This window comes from Echiichthys vipera, assembly GCF_963691815.1.
Source record: "Echiichthys vipera genome assembly, chromosome: 7".
In the NCBI taxonomy this organism is placed as follows: domain Eukaryota; kingdom Metazoa; phylum Chordata; class Actinopteri; order Perciformes; family Trachinidae; genus Echiichthys; species Echiichthys vipera.
This window is the reverse complement of record NC_139832.1, coordinates 25991495-26011384: the sequence shown is the minus strand read 5'-3', so window position 1 is coordinate 26011384 and position 19890 is coordinate 25991495. Positions and strand designations below refer to the sequence as shown.

General features: G+C 42.1%; 1 protein-coding gene across 3 annotated transcripts in view; it reads left to right on the top strand.

Annotated features, from left to right (window-relative positions):
• The window catches only part of bcar1 (BCAR1 scaffold protein, Cas family member), a 101014-nt gene that overhangs the window by 74355 nt on the left and 6769 nt on the right, over positions 1–19890 (top strand). For all 3 annotated transcript variants that reach the window (XM_083916118.1, XM_083916117.1, XM_083916119.1), the window contains 2 exons: positions 14454–14603; positions 19381–19476. In XM_083916118.1, the coding sequence (XP_083772244.1) occupies positions 14454–14603; positions 19381–19476 (246 nt within the window). The remainder of the gene's footprint in view (positions 1–14453; positions 14604–19380; positions 19477–19890) is intronic.

Genomic DNA, 19890 nt, shown 5'->3' with positions numbered 1-19890 from the left:
GGTAAACATACACTAACCTCTGGGACACCACTCACTCTCTCCCTGGTGCAGGGTATGACTTCACTGTTACACTTCCTGCAACTCCCCCCAGAGTTAATTAGGATGACATTACATATCCAGCCTCTTCAAACAACACCAGGACTTATGCACTGGGCTGCTTCATGCTGGAATATTTATTTATTGGAGAAAAAAAATAGTGTTCACAAGATTTCTGCATCCAGTGTTTAGTTTTTAGACAGATAATATTACTGTATGCAATTTAAGCAATAAAGATGTAGATTTTTTTTGGAAAAAGAAACCAATTAGGTTAGTTTTAAGAGACCTCGCTTATTTTCTCTCTTGTAAATGTACTATTTGTCTTTAATCAAGCAAAAGTATTCCCCATTAGATGAATCGATGGAATAACCCAAAGAATAATTGATTACTTAAACAATCAATAGCTGGAACTGAATCACCAAATTAAATTTTAAAGGGCTTTTCCTCCAGGGAGCATGATCTCAGGAGATGTCATGGCATTGCGTCATGGACTATCTTGTATGGGCTATAGAAAAAATAAAGTTTTAGTGAAAGGTTGACGCTAGAAGAGGTTTGCAGCAACACATTGTTCTTTCTGTGGGATGTTTATTGAGCTCTTGCAACAATTCTTTTCCTATATCATCCATTCTTCACATGTGGCCATTTTCCACGGTGCAGTTTAGATGTGCTGTGCCACGCTTTGGTGAAATACAGTTTGACTGTGGCCTCAAAGCAGGGGAACGACCATGATGCTCCGCTGTGCACTGCCGAGCAGAGGAGCCGAGCCCCGATGGTCTTATCTCTCGACCCTGTGGGGCTGCACAATATATCGTTTTGTTTTGTTTCATTGTTACCACGATGGTAACTAGTTCTTAGCTAGACATAGAACTGTGCAAAAAATCAAGTACAAGTAGTCTGTTTAAAAATTATTAAGATACATACCTCATTGTATTGTACCACAGGGCAATGGCAGACAGCATTTCTATAAACAGATCATATAATATGTAAATGCACATAAATAATAAAACAATTAAAAGCTAAATCGCCCAATAGTAGAGGAGTTCTATGATTGCATTTCAGTTAGAGCGTTCCACCTCCTTTGCTCTCCAAACGGACTGTTTACCCGCATGCAACCAAAGCATGGGCCAACCTGATTGGTCAATAGTACTCTGACTACAAACTTCCGCTACCCAAATCTTGTCCCGTTGCCTACAGATTCTACCTTCCTAGGCAGGATATGTTTATAGAGATTATGCAGCCGTTGGTCTATTTCAGTGTGGAATTAAACGCTGGATTTTTATGCACACCGAGTGGCCACTCGAACGCTCCATATGTGATAGTTAAACGTGTCATTCTAAAACAGTGAGCATTAATGTGCTGCTAAAACAGCCTCCACTCTCCTCGGTTCAGACCTTCCACAAGATGTTGAACCTGCTGCCCGGATATACTCTCACTCAGACACAAGAGCACTAGTGAGGTTCAACACTTGGGGATCAGGTCTGACTCTCAGACCAGTTCTTCCCAAAGGTTGGGGTTGAGGTCAGGGCTCCTCCACAGCAAATTGGGGAAAGCATTTATTCATGGAGCTGATTTTGTGGACAGGGGCATCGTCATGCTGAAATAGTCTTGGGACAAACACAAACTGTTGGAGGCTCACTGTTGTCCATATTACTTCTATACTCTGTGGAGATAATTATTGGAACATAGAGGCTCCTGAACAAAAATATATTTTTTCCTGATTTAATATTTTCTTATTGTCACCGACCTCATGAAAACACCCTTCCTTCCTCTGTTGTTGTTAGACACGCATTAATGATCCAAGCTGTCACATTGGGTGACATGTCCCCTTATAACCCATGTACACACACACACACACACATACACAGACACACACTGTAATTCAACTCAATCGCACCTCCACTGTCCTGCTGGCCCAAATACTCAACAGAGCACCAAATGTAGATTAATCCACCGCTGAAAATAGTCCCCAACAACTGTATTTCCTCCTGTTGGAGTAATGTTTGGTGAAAACTACAGTGGCAGTGAGGTGTGAGGGGTTTTTCATGTGTCATTATTGGATTTATTTGAACCCTTAATGTGTGGTGCATGTACATTTAATAATACACATTTTAAGTCTGCTCTGTGTCATGACAAGAATATATAATTATTATTATTTATGAATTTCTATGAAATATTTATTTTAATTTGACGTTTTGCCTCAAGGTTAAGGACTAGTAGTTAGGAAACAAGGACTGAGCTAACGCTTGTATTGAGTGCTGGACGTGTGTGTGTGTGTGTGTGTGTGTGTGTGTGTGTGTGTGTGTGTGTGTGTGTGTGTGTGTGTGTGTGTGCGTGTGTGTGCATGCGTGTGCGTGTGTGTGTGTGTGTAATATGCTTTATGTATTTACCTTGCCGATGCCCTTCATTGTAATGAGCTGCTCTTATGCTCACTTACCTCCCCTCACCTCCCACGCTGGGCAAACACACGTACACATCAAAAAAGAGACACTTCACTCCTGGCAGTTAGTCATTATGAGATAAGGAATTCCTGCTGAGGGAAGACTCCACACACACACACACTCTCTCTCTTTCACCCACTCATCCACACAGATGAGCAGTAATTGAAGAGTGATGAAAACTGCAGTGTTTGTTTCAACATGGAGAGAGAGAATGATGGAGGAAGTGAGCGGAGAGGCAGAGGGAGCTCCAGCTGTAGAGTCTCAGCTGCTGAGGAAGGCTCCAGCTCGGCTTTACACACCACATGCCCCCGTGCAAGACTGTTGAGCCAGACGGCAGCACACAGCAAATATGAGGGACACATGACTGTCTACATCTTGCACGGATCAAGGGAGGTGGTAACAAGGATAATGTGAGGGGAATACCAAACTGAGAGAGAGTAAAATACAACAAACTACAACAGACAATGAAGATTTCTTTATTGGTTCAACAACACAGACCATTTTGGTTCAAAAGCAGCTGTCTTCTAGTATCTGGAAGGTTGCAGGTTCGATCCCCGACTCCTCCAGAGAGGGTGTCGAAAGGTTCTCGAGCAGGACACTGATTCCCTAACTGCTCCTGATTAGCAGCATCGGACATCAGTGTATGAACGTGTGTGGGTGCGGGTGTATGTTGGTTTGTGTTATAAATACTTTGAGTGTTCTGTAGACTAGAAAATCACTATATAATTTATTATATTACATATGCAGAGGTAAAAACTACATATAACTGAGTACAACCAGTCCCGTCTCTGACATGGATAGCTTTCTTGATCTTCAGCCGTCCACCGAGCTTTGGTCAATGAAAGAGGTCAGAATAAAGCTATTAAATGTTCCTTATTAATATTATAAAATATGTTAAAGGGATGCAAAAGATACATAGGGCTGGATATGGAATCTTGGTTCTCACTATACATTAGTTCACCAAAGCACCAGTGTCTGTGTGCGTGCGTGCGTGCGTGCGTGCGTGCGTGATTGCGTGTCAGGAGGTCAAGCAGAAGGGTCAGCTGACACAGCTGTCATCAAAGGCATTGATGTGCTAGGAGGGTCGTGTCAGCAGCCACGTGTCACAGCGTCTTCCAGCTTAACACTGACACACACACGCACACACTCTCACACACACAGGAACAGCTGAAGACCGTCAGTGTGTTTGATGAAACAGTGTTTGCATGAAGGAACTGAAAAGTCCGGGGCATGCTGGTGCACTGCTATTTTAAAGTGTGAGTGTGTGTGGGCTCCATCTTGAGCCTTCTCATTATCCACACACGTACACACACACACAAAAGGCTGTATCATATACTTCAGTGAGGTTTTGAATATATAAGCATATTCCTTTTAGGTTGTATTCAGAGTTTATCTTCAAACCTGTGCATGTGTACATCTCAGTAAGTAGCGGCTTACTATTTCTGTTAATATGTAAATCAATATTAGCAGCAATAATATCAGCAGCTGTAGGCTCATCAGGCCCGTAGTTTGAGGGTGGTACCCAGCCACAGTGGCCATAGTAACTGTTCAGTGCTGTGTCTTGTTTAACCATTGTGCTGAGGTACAGATTTTGCTGTGGTTTAATTGCAATAAACAGAAAAAAAAAGTATGCCGAAATTACTACATCATTATGACAATTTGTAATAAGTCTGGAGTCATACTTTGTCTAGTCTGTATGCAAGATGACAAGATTGCAACTTTAAAATGTTTGTTTTCTGAATGTAGTTTGGGTCAATTAGGGCTTTGCTTACGCTACCCTCGTAAAAAGCTCCTTTTTCTTGGGGTTTCTGTTAGGGGTGTGTGATATTTATCGACTACGTTAGTATCCAAGTTGTTGCTTTAACGATGTGTGAAATCATAATATCGAGTATGTCCCTCATACGAGTGCGAATTGAGAACGCATGCTGTGTTCGCGCTTCACAACAAAAACAAACCAAGCTAACGTGTCCAATGTTTCCCGGTCACACACAAAGCGGGGCACATAGGTACGCTCCCGCTGCATGTATGGCTGAAGTTCAAAATGAATAAACAAACAGCGCCAGGAGACAAAACACAAACTCTAGAATACTGATGTTGCTCAAAAGACGCCAATCTGCAAACTATGTTGGAAGGAGTTGCCATCAAAGATAGCTCGACAACGAACATGTTTCACCATCTGCGAATAAACCACCGCACAGACGATGAGGAATATTCTGTAGTCAGCGGGTTGACCACCACCAGCCTACTAAGGTTCCCACAAGAAAACAACTTGGAGCACAGCAGTTAAATGTGTATCCACATTCTAAAGCTCATGCCTTGTAGTTCAAGTATGATGAGTGTTGTTTACATTAGTGTCAGTTTTAAATGCTGTCATGATAGTTTGGTTAGTGCAATATTGAATAAAGTAAATCCTATAAGCCACTTTGAAATGGTTAACGTATACTTGCAGTGCTTGATCCATTCAAATATTTCAGCCCACGCAAATGAAGCAAATTTAAAAAATGTTGAATCTATTCTAATCTTGACTTTGTACGTATGCGTGTCTGGTCCGCAAAAGCATTAGGATGTGGATTCTGCTGCCTGTTTTATCCGACAGAGCACAAGCACTGGATAACAAGACGTCAGATTGTTGCTGAGGAGAAGAATCTCCTCAACAACTTCAAATTGGCACTTCCACGACGTTGTGTATATTATTAAAGTGATTTTGTGCATAACACATGATTAAGATAATAAATTAATTACAGTGATGTTAGAAGGAGGTATTGTTGCAGCACACACACACACACACACACACACACACACACACTGTTTCATCGTGTGCTGCTGCAGCTTCTACGTGAATCTGAATGCATTCAGGTCAGACTTGCATCGTGCTGAAAGTCATGCTTCAGGCCTGACCTTGTAAGACTGCCGTCGAGGCTTTTACACACAATGTAGATTTCCACAGCACTAATGGAATTAGTGCACCAACAGGTCACATTTACCACTCTGATGCTTGCACTTTCTCTTCCTGTCCTGTTTTTATTCTCTAATTTATTACAGTTGTTTATGCTGTTGAGCCACCGTTAATGGAACACTACACTTCCTGTACAGGTTTTTCTTATTAAAAGTCTTCAAGAGCTGCTTTTTCTAGCCTTTTAAAGTAAAACACCTGCAGAAATGGCTGAGTTATGGATATTAGCTTAAAAAGGTAATAGTAGGCAAAAAGTAAAGTAGCAGCTATTGGATTTGATTAATAAAGGAAAATTGTATTAGTTTAAAAACGAGAAAGTGAGTTTGTGCTGGCCATTATTTGAATACAAGCTTTTATTTGAGAAATGACGGTTCCTTTCATATGTATAAGATGTGATAAAGAAACGTGTGTTTAGTCACCAGGGATGACTTCAGTGATCGATAAGAAACATTAGGAGTGACAATAAAAATCGAAATAAATAAAATGTGTTAGTAAAATAAATATTGATTATAATGTTTAGGTCTAACACACAGACTGAACCTATTTATCAAGTGTGGAATCTCATTTTTGTGTGAAAACCTCTTGTGTATCATAGATGGATCTTTTCCAAAGCAGCTGCTGTCCACATAAGAGAAAAAAATACATGCTTCACAGAACACATTCAACGCTGCCATCCCACGACAGAAATATAAATATAAATATAAATATAAATAATATAAATGATGTGATGAATATTTGAATGCAAGACAAAGTGGACTTTGTTAAATAAGTCAGGTCCTATTTCATGGATGAAAACGATCACTTCTGGTGATATTCATCTGCGTTTGTGTGTGTGTGTGTGTTTTTGTGTGTGTGTGTGTGTGTGTGTGTGTGTGTGTGTGTGTGTGTGTGTGTGTGTGTGTGTGTGTGTGTGTGTGTTTGTGTGTGTGTGTGCGTGTCTCATTCTGTGAGTCTACATTCTGCACCACATGCTGAGAGATTAACTGGAGACTAATGAAGTCAACACGGCTGTCAGGCACACTCCCACACATATCCGTAGTCACACACACACACACACTCACATACACACACGTATACACACAGAAGACTGCACTGAAAATCATTTTTTGGTCTTCCCAACGAGTCTTATTGCCTTGTCCATGTGTTTGTTTAGTGTGACAGTGTGTGTAAAGGAGCAGCAGCACTCTATATCAGGGTGTATTCTAAAAGAGACATTATATGTCAAATTTCTGAATAGCTTTGCTTATCCAATACAACACTGACTACAGTGTGTCTGTCAGTTAAGACCCAGACACACCAACCCGACTTCAAAGAGCTAGTGCTGATGAAGGCCGACAGTTTCGTCGACTCACATCACCTTTCTCGCCCAAAAAGGGACACTTGAACACACCATAGAGCACAGGTAACGGCCAACAAGCACGTACGTTCTACTCCTGCGTGAGAGGAAATAACTCTCCATACAAGCAGGTGGCGGTAGTCTGTATTTGTCCTTCAAAAGGGGAAACCGGCAGACCAACAGGACAGATTCAAGATGCTAGTTGTGCCAGTTAGCACATTAATAATAAAAAAAAAGAAGATCTTTACCTTACACAGGCAAACAATAACGCAAACCATTATGAAGCGTTTCTACTAAAGAGCTCGATGGTTAAAATAATAATCGTACTTGACATAACAAGTTTGTTTTCCATCTCACAGCCTCTTAACTTTAGCTGTTTGTTTACTTCCCTCACTTCTGTTTCTCCTCTCGTGCACTGAGCCAATCAGAGTGATTTCTCTTACCGACGGGCTCCGGCGACTCCTCGGCCCAGTCAGCATGCATGAAAAACAGCCGACCATGGCCAGCTAGTGCCAATGGTGCAAGGGCAACAGACATTCATCGAGGCGGACTGTGGGTCTGGTGTTTTTGCCTGTAGAATTGGACTGCTTCAGTAAATTCTAGATTTTCTCTTTCTTATTGAACTTAAGACATCGTGCCAGAGGGAGAGAACAGTCTGGTGCAGGAAGGTTGCTCAGTGTGACATTTTAACATCTTCCCTCTACCCTTTCATTATTTACTGAATAGTGAGGTCATCATCGCTGTGTCAATGTGAAGTACAGCTGGTTTCCCACCTAACAAAAGATTCAACACAGCTTGCAAATAGAGCAAGACATTTCCAACAATGCGGCATGATGTCAACTCAACAGTCTCTAATATGTGTCTTAGGTATAACACCAACAAAATGCATAATAGGACACCCTAATAAATCCATTTTTCATCACAGTCGTCCTGTACCCTCGAGGTGAGTCAGTCCATCTGGATTGTGCCAGAATTGCCAGACAGCCAGTCTGAGCATGCACACACACACACACACACACACACACACACACACACACACACACACACACACACACACACACACACACACACACACACACACACACACACACCAGTCATGCCATGTGGTGTTGGAATCCAGTTCAGTGGGGGGTAGAGTGTGTTGGTTCTCTCTTGGAGACATGCCCCCCCCCCCCCCACCCCCCGCTGCACTAATCTGTTAAGACCCCTGCACTGCCGCTTGGTGTGTGTGTGTGTGTGTGTGTGTGTGTGTGTGTGTGTGTGTGTGTGTGTGTGTGTGTGTGTGTGTGTGTGTGTGTGTGTGTGTGTGTGTGAGTGTGTGTGTGTGTGTGTTGCCACATGCCCCACATAGTTGGCATGCTATTCACAGGCTGTGGCTCCAACTCTCTCTTGTTCATTCTTTTTTTTTTTACGTCTTAGTCTTGCTGCTTTGTGATCGTGACCAACAGTGATACAGTTAATCAGCAGTTACAGCGCTGAAATATATGATGCGGTAAACCAGTAGAACAGTTAATGGTTGTTCCTAACAATGAACAAATTACATTTAAAGTGTTAACCATAAACCTATTTTCTGTAAGTATGTAGCCATGTTGCTCGTTTAGGTTTTATTTGAAATCTCCATGTGTCTCCATCCAATGTAAGTGAATGACATTTTGTTTGGGTTACTTGAAGAAAAGAAAACAGCATCTCTTTCCTGAGACATGCACAGGTTACTCAGCATAATCGATCTCTCTTTTCATTGGACCGTAGTCATAGTGCGGATGAACGTTGTTACCAGTGTGTTCTGTGGATTTAGATGGGTTAGATGGAGGCAGAAAGCCTGGACAAATAAAGCTAAACTATATGCATGACTGGATACCACTATGAGAACACGTCTTTTTATTATTTCAGTAAGGAAACACTTTAACATTTAATGTGCTCTCGTCTGTGTTGGTTTATGAAAATTGTCAGGGTGTGCGGAGATTAGATTAGAAGGGACCATGTATGGCTGTCAGACAAACAGACAACAGCATTTAGCCTCTCCGTAGAGGTCGCTACACATTTCGTTGCTGCTGAAGACTTTTTGTGATCTTACAAAAATGTGCAAATCAAGATAACATGCACGCATCTGCATGTTTCACTCTGAAAATTGCCACTGTACCTTGAAACTGTGAAAAAAAATAGGTGGCGAGACAGGCCTATAAAAATCTTTAAAAAAAGGAAAGTAATTATGATGCAAATTAGCGCATGACACGATATATATATGTGCGTATATCCACTGCATACTGTAGGTGCATATGCATACCCTAGATATCTGCTACAGACAGCTGGAATGTAAACATCTGTATGCTTAGACTATATCTATGCATGACAGCTATCTATCGATGCTCAGGAAATACTCCAAGTGTGTGAGCAGTACAGGGTGATTTGTCTCCATTGAGAAAAGAAGCAGTTCGTCTGCATGCATACTCTCCACTCTGCTGCTGCTGCCTCTGGATGTCTCCTCTGAAACACAGCAGAGCAGAGTGAGGACACAGTATAGATGAGGATGTGAAGCAGCCATGTCCACCAGTTCAAACAAACCTCCCATCCCTCCGAATGTAATTAGGCCTCTCTCTATTTTTACCCCAATTTCCTTTCAACTTCACATCTGTGCTGCTAAGATTTATTTTGCTCTGCTGCAGCTGCACGTATAGAAAGTCTATTTTTCCTGGTGTGGTTAGTGGTCATTTTGAAGCTGGCAGATCGGGCCGCTGTTTGAGAATGTGCTGCATTTGCTACCAGATACTATGGAAGCGATTTCATCCTGCTTTTTGTTTGTAGACCAAAGCCCACCACACCCTGGTGTCCCGTCATCTGTCCCTTTCTCATCGGCATAAAGCAGGGAAAGAGAAAGGAAGAAAAGGAGAGAGGGAGAGGGTGGAGGGTGCTGCTGGCAAGGAGGGAGGGACGTTGCTCAGAGCAAAGGTCATCTGTTGAACAATGACTTCTGCTTGACGTAATCGTACAAATGGAACAAAGAGAGAACACCCCAGCTTGTGCCACACATGGCCCTCTGTCATAGAGTGTGTGTGGTGTGTGTGTGTGTGCATATTTGCATGTAGAGGAATTCTCCTTCACTGAACCCTCATAAATAAACGTGTCATTTTATTGTTGGTAGGTCAGAGTAGCTGCAGCTTTTATGAGGCCACTGATTTATTCTGAGACGAGAGAGAATTTTCTTTGGTAAGTATGTAGGTCAGTAAATCTGAAAGTATACAGCCGTCCTCGGGCCACAGTTCTGTGATGACACACAAGTGATACAGCTGTGTGCTGGCTGTTCATGATTGCTGAAAAGGGGCGTTTCTAGGGGGGTGGCCTGGGCCAAAATCTGAATGGCCATCTTAGGTGACCGACTCGACCGTCATTACTGACTTTAAGAGGCTGTAGCAGGCTCAGTTTTTTGCATGTCAAGTTGGCTTGCCAGGACAGGGGCCAAATAACACTCCAAAGTTAGGCAAAATTTGGGCAAGATAAAAACTGGCATGGCCATTTTCAAAGGGGTCCATGACCTCTGACTTCAAGATGTCTGTCTACTCGCACTTAGGAATCATTATGGCAAATATGCTTACTTATGTTAGATGCTTAGCTTAGCGTAGCATCAGGGATGTCTGGGACTTTGGGATGGAGCGGCCTTTTATGAAAATGTGTGAAGGGCGCACGTAGAAACTTTTTTGGAAATAACTTTAATAGGTAAGGTATATAGGCCTATACATTCTCAAAAATGAAATCCTTCATCTTCATCTAGCCACATAGCTGGCTCAACTTCTCCTTTGCTGGAGCCTGGATGTGCCTGCATTGACTGTAGAGCTACAACTGATGAAATCAGTAACTTGTTCAATTACCAATAACTATCCATTGAAAAGTAACAAAGATTTCACATTCAGCAGGCCGTTACATTAAAGGCAAAGTCTTAATACATGTTTTATATATTTTAAAACTTAATCATACAACTCTGCATGTTTTATAAAACAATTGCCTTGTTGGGAGATGCCGTTCAACCATTCAACCCAGTCCAGCCAGATTCACGGCTGAGGGCCGTACCATCACCTGTTTTAATACACCCATGACTGTAACTGACATCTGAAATTCAAATATTACCACCGGCCGGTTTGGCTCGGGATGGACCGGCCGTTCGGGAAATCTCCCGAACCTCCTGAAGGCCAGTGCGTTGTGTGTGTGTGTGTGTGGGTGTGGCAGCTTTGGCGAGGAGCCAGCCTCTTGTTAAACACAGTAGTAGTCCGCTGGTGTACGGGACATATACCTGTTTATCAGGGGCATATTTTGCAGCTTGTTCCACGCATTCTATAAATAAGTGTGGACAAAGAGCGTCAATGTAATGGGTAGACAGTATGACATGACCGCTCCTCCAACTTGACTTTTGGTCGCCCAAATCCACGTGTTGAAGTTCACACAAGCTGAACCCCTCGGGGAAGCTAGACAGGAATCCACATTTGTGACCTTTCCTTTCTAATGATTTGATTAGGTGTGAAAAGTTGATCTGCTGATGAAACAGAAATGACCTTTTCTCTTTTTATTGATGATGGACATAAAATATTGAGTATAGTGCGGTTGGCAATTAAAGCAGAAAAAACAAGTCATGACGCAAACACACAGTGCACACACTCTTCTGCTGCTATTAAATGATGTTATTAGTTAACTGTGGTGACCACTGGTGATAAGAGACAGATGTCTCACCAGTGGTCACCACTGATCCATAACTCTGCTCTCCTAAAGGGATTAAAAGGCTCAGCAGGCTATTACTAGACCTTACACTAACACACAAACACACACACACACACACACACACACACACACACACACACACACACACACACACACACACACACACACACACACACACACACACACACACACACACACACATATATACACACACACTGATCACTTAGCGTGAGTGTGTAAGTGTGTGTCCATCCTCTAGGGTGCACACAGACAGGTGATCAATAGCATAGGTTATCAATCTGACACAGGGCTGGGGGTGGTGTGTGTGTGTGTGTGTGTGAGTGTGTGTGTGTGTGTGTGTGTGTGTGTGTGTGTGTGTGTGTGTGTGTGTGTGTGTGTGTGTGTGTGTGTGTGTGTGTGTGTGTGTGTGTGTGTGTGTGTGTGTGTGTGTGTGTGTATGAGAGAGAGAGAGAGAGAGAGAGTGTGTGTGTGACACTACAGGACACATCTGGCACTTAGCCAAGAGTCGTCAATACTGTTGAAAGCTTTCTGACAATGAGTTTACATGAGTGTGTATGCGTGGCACACAGACAAAACAAGATGACGCAAAATAGTCTCTCAGCTTTTTAGGATTTTTTTTTAGCTGATGGTGAAATAATTATGCTCGAAAATCAAAACAGTTCCCCTCTGGTGGAAGAGGGAAAAGAGAGACTGTGCTATGAGGCGGCTGAGTTGAAGGCAGAGGCAGATTAGTACAGACAGGTTGTCAAATGGATGGTTTTATCATTTGTATCTGTCCGTCTCCCACACAGCGTACATCTGACAGCTGGGGAGCTGAGCAAATATTATCAGAGAGCTTCCATTAATCAAAGCTGGAGCTGCATGTGATGAAACAATGATTTGACTAACCAACACAGACAGACCGATACTGATGTGTTAGGTTTCATACTGATGATGATGATGACTTATTCTTACAATACTATATTGTGTTTTATTTCCTTTTGAATCTATTTATTTAGTATTTATAACGAGGTAAGCTTATTTTTGTTTTCATATATATATATATCCAACTTTTAGGAAACTGATTTTGTTCTCTTCCTCTTATCCAGAGCGAGATAATAAGATTAATACGCAGATCAGCGCATTTAGCCTGCAGTAGCTGTCTATAAAGACTAGCATAAAGAGCAGGGGGAAGCTACCGACCTCTGTAGAAAGACAAAATAAGACTTTCCTTCAACTTCTCATTTATGTATAGTGATAGACGATAAATGGGTCGGCTTAAATAATTTGATGATATTTGATTAATCTGTCCGATTAATGTCATTATGAGATGATCAGCATCGGCCCGTATCTGTGCTCACAAGGCTAAATAAATAAAAATGTCAGCCGACACACCTGCAGCCAGTCTTGGCAGTGTGGCTGCTGTAGAAACGCAGTTAGCGCTCCCCCTTGTGTCAAAATGGCCATTCTACGAGCAGACACAGTAACATACCTTTAACCAGCTAAACTAGCTTATAGGGCCCTAAAAAACTATTATACGAGCATCCACAGCATCCACTCATACTCCTGCCAAATATTTATCAGATTTGTCATTTGGGATGATTGTGGGACGATGAGCTGTGTAACTGTGAAGCCTTTTATGCGCTGTTTTCAATGAGGCGTTTTTCCTTTTGCGTCTTCAAAACTCTGATGCAAGTCATATTCTACTACTAAACAGAGACAATGCAGACAATAAAGCTGTTTTTACACCATCGCACAGCAACCGCCCTGTCCACCGCCCTGTCCAGCGCCCTTTCCAGCGCCCTGTCCAGCGCCCTTTCCACCGCCCTTTCCACCGCCCTATCTACCGCCTTGTCCACCGCCCTGTCCACCGCCTTGTCCACCGCCCTGTCCACCGCCCTGTCTAGCGCCCTTTCCAGCGCCCTTTCCAGCGCCCTTTCCAGCGCCCTTTCCATCGCCCTTTCCACCGTCCTATCTACCGCCCTGTCCACCGCCCTGTCCACCGCCCTGTCCATCGCCCTGTCCATTGCCCTGTCCACCGCCCGTCCACCGCCCTATCCACCGGCCTATCAGCCGGCCTATCTACCTCCCTATCTACCGCCCCGTCCACCGCCCTGTCCACCGCCCCATTCACCGCCCTATCCACCGCCCTATCCGCCGCCCTGTCCACCGCCCTATCCATCGCCCTGTCCACCGCCCTGTCAACCGCTCTGTCCATTGCCCTGTCCGCCCTGTCCACTGCCCTATCCACCGCCCTAGGGACTGACTGACAGAAGACAAGAGAAGAGAAGAGAGGAGAAGAGAAGAGAGGAGAAGAGAGGAGAGGAGAGGAGAGGAGAGGAGAGGAGAGGAGAGGAGAGGAGAGGAGAGGAGAGGAGAGGAGAGGGAAGGCTGAAAGGATTCTGGGGCAGCTAGCTGTGATAGCTACTTTTGTTGTGTCTGTGTTGTACGTATACCACAGCTGTTGTGGTTTCCCAGGCTGGCTGGTTGACTCTACACTTAAACCATATAATACACAGTTTAAACAGGCACACAATAGAGCTGCCTGGTTCCCACGACAACTATGACAGGTCCCCTGCTCTGTTTTTATTGCCTGTGTGTGAGCAATGTGTTTTAATGAGGCTGTTCATTCAGTGTGAAGAAGCAATACATTCTCATCTAAAGGTGAAGAAGCCTTTTAATTTTGAAACTTCAGAGTCTGATAATAAAAAGACTCTCATGACTTGGTGGTGCATTGTGACCCTTACAGGTTGCCAAAGTCACATAAACACAGGCTCAATTATTTTTTTTACAGGAGGGGGCCATGTAGAATAATATAAATAAATGTTAGTTTTTGCTGTGATGTGTCTCAGCTTACCTTTATCTGTTGATATGAGTATCAGATTTCGCAGGCTTAGTACCTTCACGCTAATGTTTGTGGTGCGGCTACGTCTTTGTCTCGTTCTTGACTCATCTGACTCTCTGTTTTCTGTGTTTCTCTGCCCAGGTGGTAGTTCCTACTCGAGTAGGACAGGTGTATGTGTACGACACAGTGAAACAAGACCAGGACGAGTATGACGTCCCACCCAGACATCAGCCTTCGACCCAGCATGACATTTACGATGTGCCGCCCACCCGCCAACAGTACAACACGCAGGTCAGTGTGTGTGTGTGGGAGAGACAGAGAGTGTGAGTGATTCCTCTGGACTGGATGTGTTCCAGTCAGGGGCGTGTTCAGGTTGATCAAAGGGATCCATTGGTACAAACCAATGGAAAATGGGTTCTATAGTTCTCCCCTTTACAGACATGTCCTCTTTATAATAATCCCATGCGCTTGTGCAAAAAACATGCTCATGCAGTACAAATGTGTTATACTAAAAAGTTGTATTTGAGTAGTTCTGCATACTGGGTCAAACCGATCATTTATTGGTTATTTTTTATTATTAATGTACTAGCTGCAGCAGTCTGTGCATGTCGGGATAGTAGTCCTGTGCAGAATATTAATATTTCATGTGATGTAATATTCAACTGCTCCCTCTTTAAATACTAGATCTATCTTTAGAGAAGGTCATTCATAACCAACAGGCGGGCTGGATAAACCACTGTGTTCCTGTGTTATGTGTGTGTGCGTGTGTGTGTGTGTGTGTGTGTGTGTGTGTGTGTGTGTGTGTGTGTGTGTGTGTGTGTGTGTGTGTGTGTGTGTGTGTGTGTGTGTGTGTGTGTGTGTGTGTGTGTGTGTGTGTGTGTGTGTGTGCACGCTTTAGGGCTTTTACATTTGATTCCACACACAAATAGGTCAGTTTATTCCTGAGTAATTTTACACATATTTTTTCACAATGTTTTTTGCTTAATAAGCAGGCACTTTGCACACAAACACACGCGCCAAAAAAATGGACACAGCAAAGAGTCTTGATGCTGAGAAGCCAAAACAGAAAGGTCACTCACATACAACCAAAGCAAAAGGAAAGCTGAAGTTGCAGGAGCAGGAGGAGGAGGAGGAAGAGGAGAAAATGAGCTATGGGAGGAAGAAGGGGAAAAGGAAGAGGAGGAGCACAGAAAGGAAAGAAGAAAAAACAAGATGACAATGAATGATGAGAAAAATGAAGGATGGGAAGACAAGAAAGAGCAGGAGGAAGATGTGTAGCTGTAATAACAGATGTAGCCTCTGGGCTTTTTTGAAGTCGCCAATCTGAAAGGTGAAGAATGAACGCACTGCAACACCAGGCACTTCATCAAAGTGTCTGCTGTGTGGGCGATGGCTCATGTTAGATGGCTCTGACCATAACAAGTAATCACACATACACACAGTGGCATCCCAGTACCGCTGTAGGGTACAGCGAGCTATTTCTGAACACAGTGCATCACACTTATTGTCTATAGAGATTATGACAGCAGACATCTTGTAATGTCTAAGCAGAATCATCAGCACTGAGCAGACTGTGGAGCTCTTTAAACTTAAACTCAACATGTGTCAAAGAAACAGAGCTGATGATGTGTAATGGTTTCAGAAACTCCCTGTACCTGTACCCCATACATGTACCTGTATTTGTACCCATGACCATAACTATGTCCGTATCTGTCCCTTTCTCTGTTCCTGTACCTGCACTATGGAGTATTATTTTGCATCATACTGTAATATCAATATTTGTCATGATCAGTTGGAGGGGTTGGGAAGGTTACGTTTGGAATTTAAATAGGTTTCAAATGACTTGTTACCCCCCTGATTAAACAATTTTTTGACTTAATCAAAGTGTAACGTATTACATTTGATTACTTCTCTAACAAATGTGTTATTCAGGCATGGTAGACTCAGGTTGCTTAAAGCATTGATTTGATTGGCAGACAAGAAGCCATGCAAATTCGAACAAGAGAACCAATTAAAAACAACGTTCAAAATTTGAGAGCGTTCTGCCAAATGAACGGAGCCTATCTGAACGTAGAGACAGCTCCTTGTCAGCCAAAAAAGGCATTCCTGTACAGCGCAAATATGCAAAGCTACAGAATGAGTGTGTAGAATGAGTGGCGAGGTTCCAGGACCCAGTGTCATATGTTTGTTGATTTAAAAAAGGCATTCGACACTATAGATCATTCTATTCTACTTTCTAAATTGTATTCATATGGGATCAGAGGAGTAGTGTTGAATTGGTTATCCAGCTATTTACAAAATAGCCAGCAATATGTAGAATTTGGAGGTTACAAGTCAGGATGCTTGAATATAAAGTGTGGAGTTCCTCAAGGTTCAATTGTTGGACCTAAACTTTTTATTTTATATATTATTGACTTATGTGAGGTGTCAAATTTGTTACAGTTTGTGTTGTTTGCAGACGACACAAACCTTTTCTGTTCTGGAAATGATCTAAAAGAGTTGGCTGTAAATATTGAAAAATAAATGATAAAACTTAAAAAATGGTTTGATTACAACAAATTATCTTTAAATTTAATAAAAACAAAGTTCATGATATTTGGCAATAAAAGAAGAACTGAAGTCACTTTATCCATTAACAACACAAACATTGAAAGAGTGAATGAAATCAAATTCCTAGGTATAGTGTCGGATGAAAATTTAACATGGAAATCACATATAACTTATGTGAAAAACAAAGTATCAAAGAACTTATTCATTTTGAACAAATCCAAATATATTTTACCTGGCCACATATTGCGAATGTTATATTGCTAAATGATACTGCCTTATTTCAATTATTGTAGTGAAGTGTGGGGTAACACCTATGAAACTAACATAAAGCCACTAATATTATTACAGAAAAGAGCAGTCCGAGTAATACACAACGCTGCATTTGGAGAGCATACAAATGCACTGTTCATTAAATCAGGATTGTTGAAACTCAAAAACATCATAGAATTGCAGACGTTATTGGTAATGTTTAAAGCTAGACATACAAAAGTTGTTTTATTTTTACGTCAGAGAATGCAAATCATAGGAGGAAGTTTGACTTTAAACATCAGCTTGCACGAACAACATTAAAACAAATGTGCTTATCTGTTAAAGGTGTAAAACTGTGGAATTCCCAGGAGGGTGGATTCAAAAGTTCTCCGAATATTTTTCAATTTAAAAGATTGTACTTAACAAAACGTATTGAATCATATAAACTTGACAAGTAGCTTGATGTACATATTGTATTAACTGTTCTATAGGTTTAGTATTTAATTTGGTGATAACTGTGCGAGGATAGGGGAAATCAGGGGAGGTCATCACATGTTTGTTTTATGTTGAAAAGGGGCAGACAAATATAAGAACTGTATTCTTCTTCTCTGCTCCTTTCCATTCATGTCAATGTTTAAATGTTTGTAAATGTGAATTGTGAATTGAATTCATCATTGTATTTACAATGTAATGAACAGGCATTTTCATGAAAGGAACAAATAAATACAATACAACTCAATACATCGGTCTGCAGCCACTGCTGGCATGGAGGCTGCCTGGTTTGGATTCAATTCAGAAAGGAGTGTCATCTCTCTCTCTCTCTCTCTGTGTAACGGTCTCTCCCTCAACCTCACTTTTTCTTTCAAATTCAAATTAGCTTCACTGGCATGAGCATAATTATGTAAAGTATATATGGATCGATGAGATATAATGAATGTAATGGCACAGAGGAGTACAGACAGAACAGTTTAATGTGTTCTCCTGGTTCTTCTCTGTCTGTCTGTCTCTCCGTCTGTCTGTCATTGTTCCAGTAGAGCAGACGCAAATGCCCCTGTTAGATGAGAATGGCATCACAGCTGTTTCTGTGTGTGTGTGTGTGTGTGTGTGTGTGTGTGTGTGTGTGTGTGTGTGTGTGTGTGTGTGTGTGTGTGTGTGTGTGTGTGTGTGTGTGTGTGTGTGTGTGTGTGTGTGTGTGTGTGTGTGCGTGCGTGCGTGCGTGCGTGTGTGTCAGAGGTCAGACGTCAGACGCAGGAAGTCATCCCAGTATGTGTGAAAGACACAGAGTTGATGGAAGCACAGGAAGGAGTGAGGGAGCCTGTGTTAATAGATGGACATTTCCTCAATAAGCTTACTGTCTCGTATACGTCTCTTCCCCTTCTTTGTCCTCTTCTCGTTTCTGCTGTTTCTCTTTCTCTTGTCCTCTCCTCTCTGCCTTCCTTTCATACCTTTCCTTCTTTATTTCCCCTTCCGTCTCCCTTTCTCTCAGTCTCTCCCCCATCCTGTCGCCTGTCGTCTTCATCCTCTGCCTCTCCCTGTCCTCCCTCTGTTCTCTTTTACTCCTGTGTCCATGCTTTTCTGTCCTTTATTTAATCCTTCTCTTTCCCGCTCCTTGGTTCTCTTCTCGTCCTCCTTTTTATCACCCGTCCCCTTTTACCCCTCTATAGCCACTGTACTGATTTCCTTTCCTCACTCCCTCTCTCGCTAGACAAAGGCAGTATTTGTGATGCATTCAACCATTTAAAACCTTTTTTATGACTGTGTGATCATGCCTGCATATATCTTTATTAGGTTATATTATAATAGAATAAATGAATATACTCTTGGTGAATGCTTGATTGCGTTCAGATGATGCTCTGGTGGTTTTAAAGAATCTAAAGGACCTTGAAAGCATCTTTAAATCTGCTCTCCATTTTTGAATTTCTTTACCTCTCACAGGCAAAGTCCAACTGAGAGTTATATACTGCTGCCATATAATACTTACATACCGGTACGATTGTGAAACAAGTATTACATTTAGTTATTTGTGGAATTGAAATGACTTGGATGTAACTCAGTGAAGCTGCATAAACCTTGTGTTATGAGGACAGGGGGACTCATAAGACTGCTTAACATAAGGTCTGGTGTCAGGCATAGGACTACTTTGTGTACTGTCTCGTCACATCATCATTGCACCAATAGATATGTGTTTGTTTGTCTTTTTTATTTATGTGTGTGTGTGTGTGTGTGTCCAGTAAATGTATGTAACAGCATGCTATTTATGTGTGTTCAGGTCTATGACACTCCTCCCATGGTGATGAAGGGACCCTCTAGTGGTCAAGATATATATGACACCCCAGCAAGCACGGACAAGAACCCACAGCAGACGGTAAGGGTTTGTGTATTTATGTTTCACAGATATAGTGTTGGCAAAGTTCACTTTCTACATGAACTAGTTCAAAGTTCAGTTCACACATTTTAAAATTAACTAGTTCAGTTCATAGTTCATAATTCAAAATGTTGAACTAAGTTCACAGTTACAAAAATGAACTAGTTCATAGTTCTTTTTTTCAATATGTTGCTGCAAGCTTTGATTTTTTTGAAGTACTGCCACAGCCCATATAGAACCACAGACAGCAATTATTTTAACAGTTTTAACTAATGGCACCTTTTTGGATGGCTGCAAACCCTTAATTAGGTTTATGAAAGCTGAAATAGAAATACAGTACATTCAGTTCACGTTCGCCCAAAATATGAACGACTTCATGAACTATCGTTCAGTGAACGCGTTCAGGCACAACAC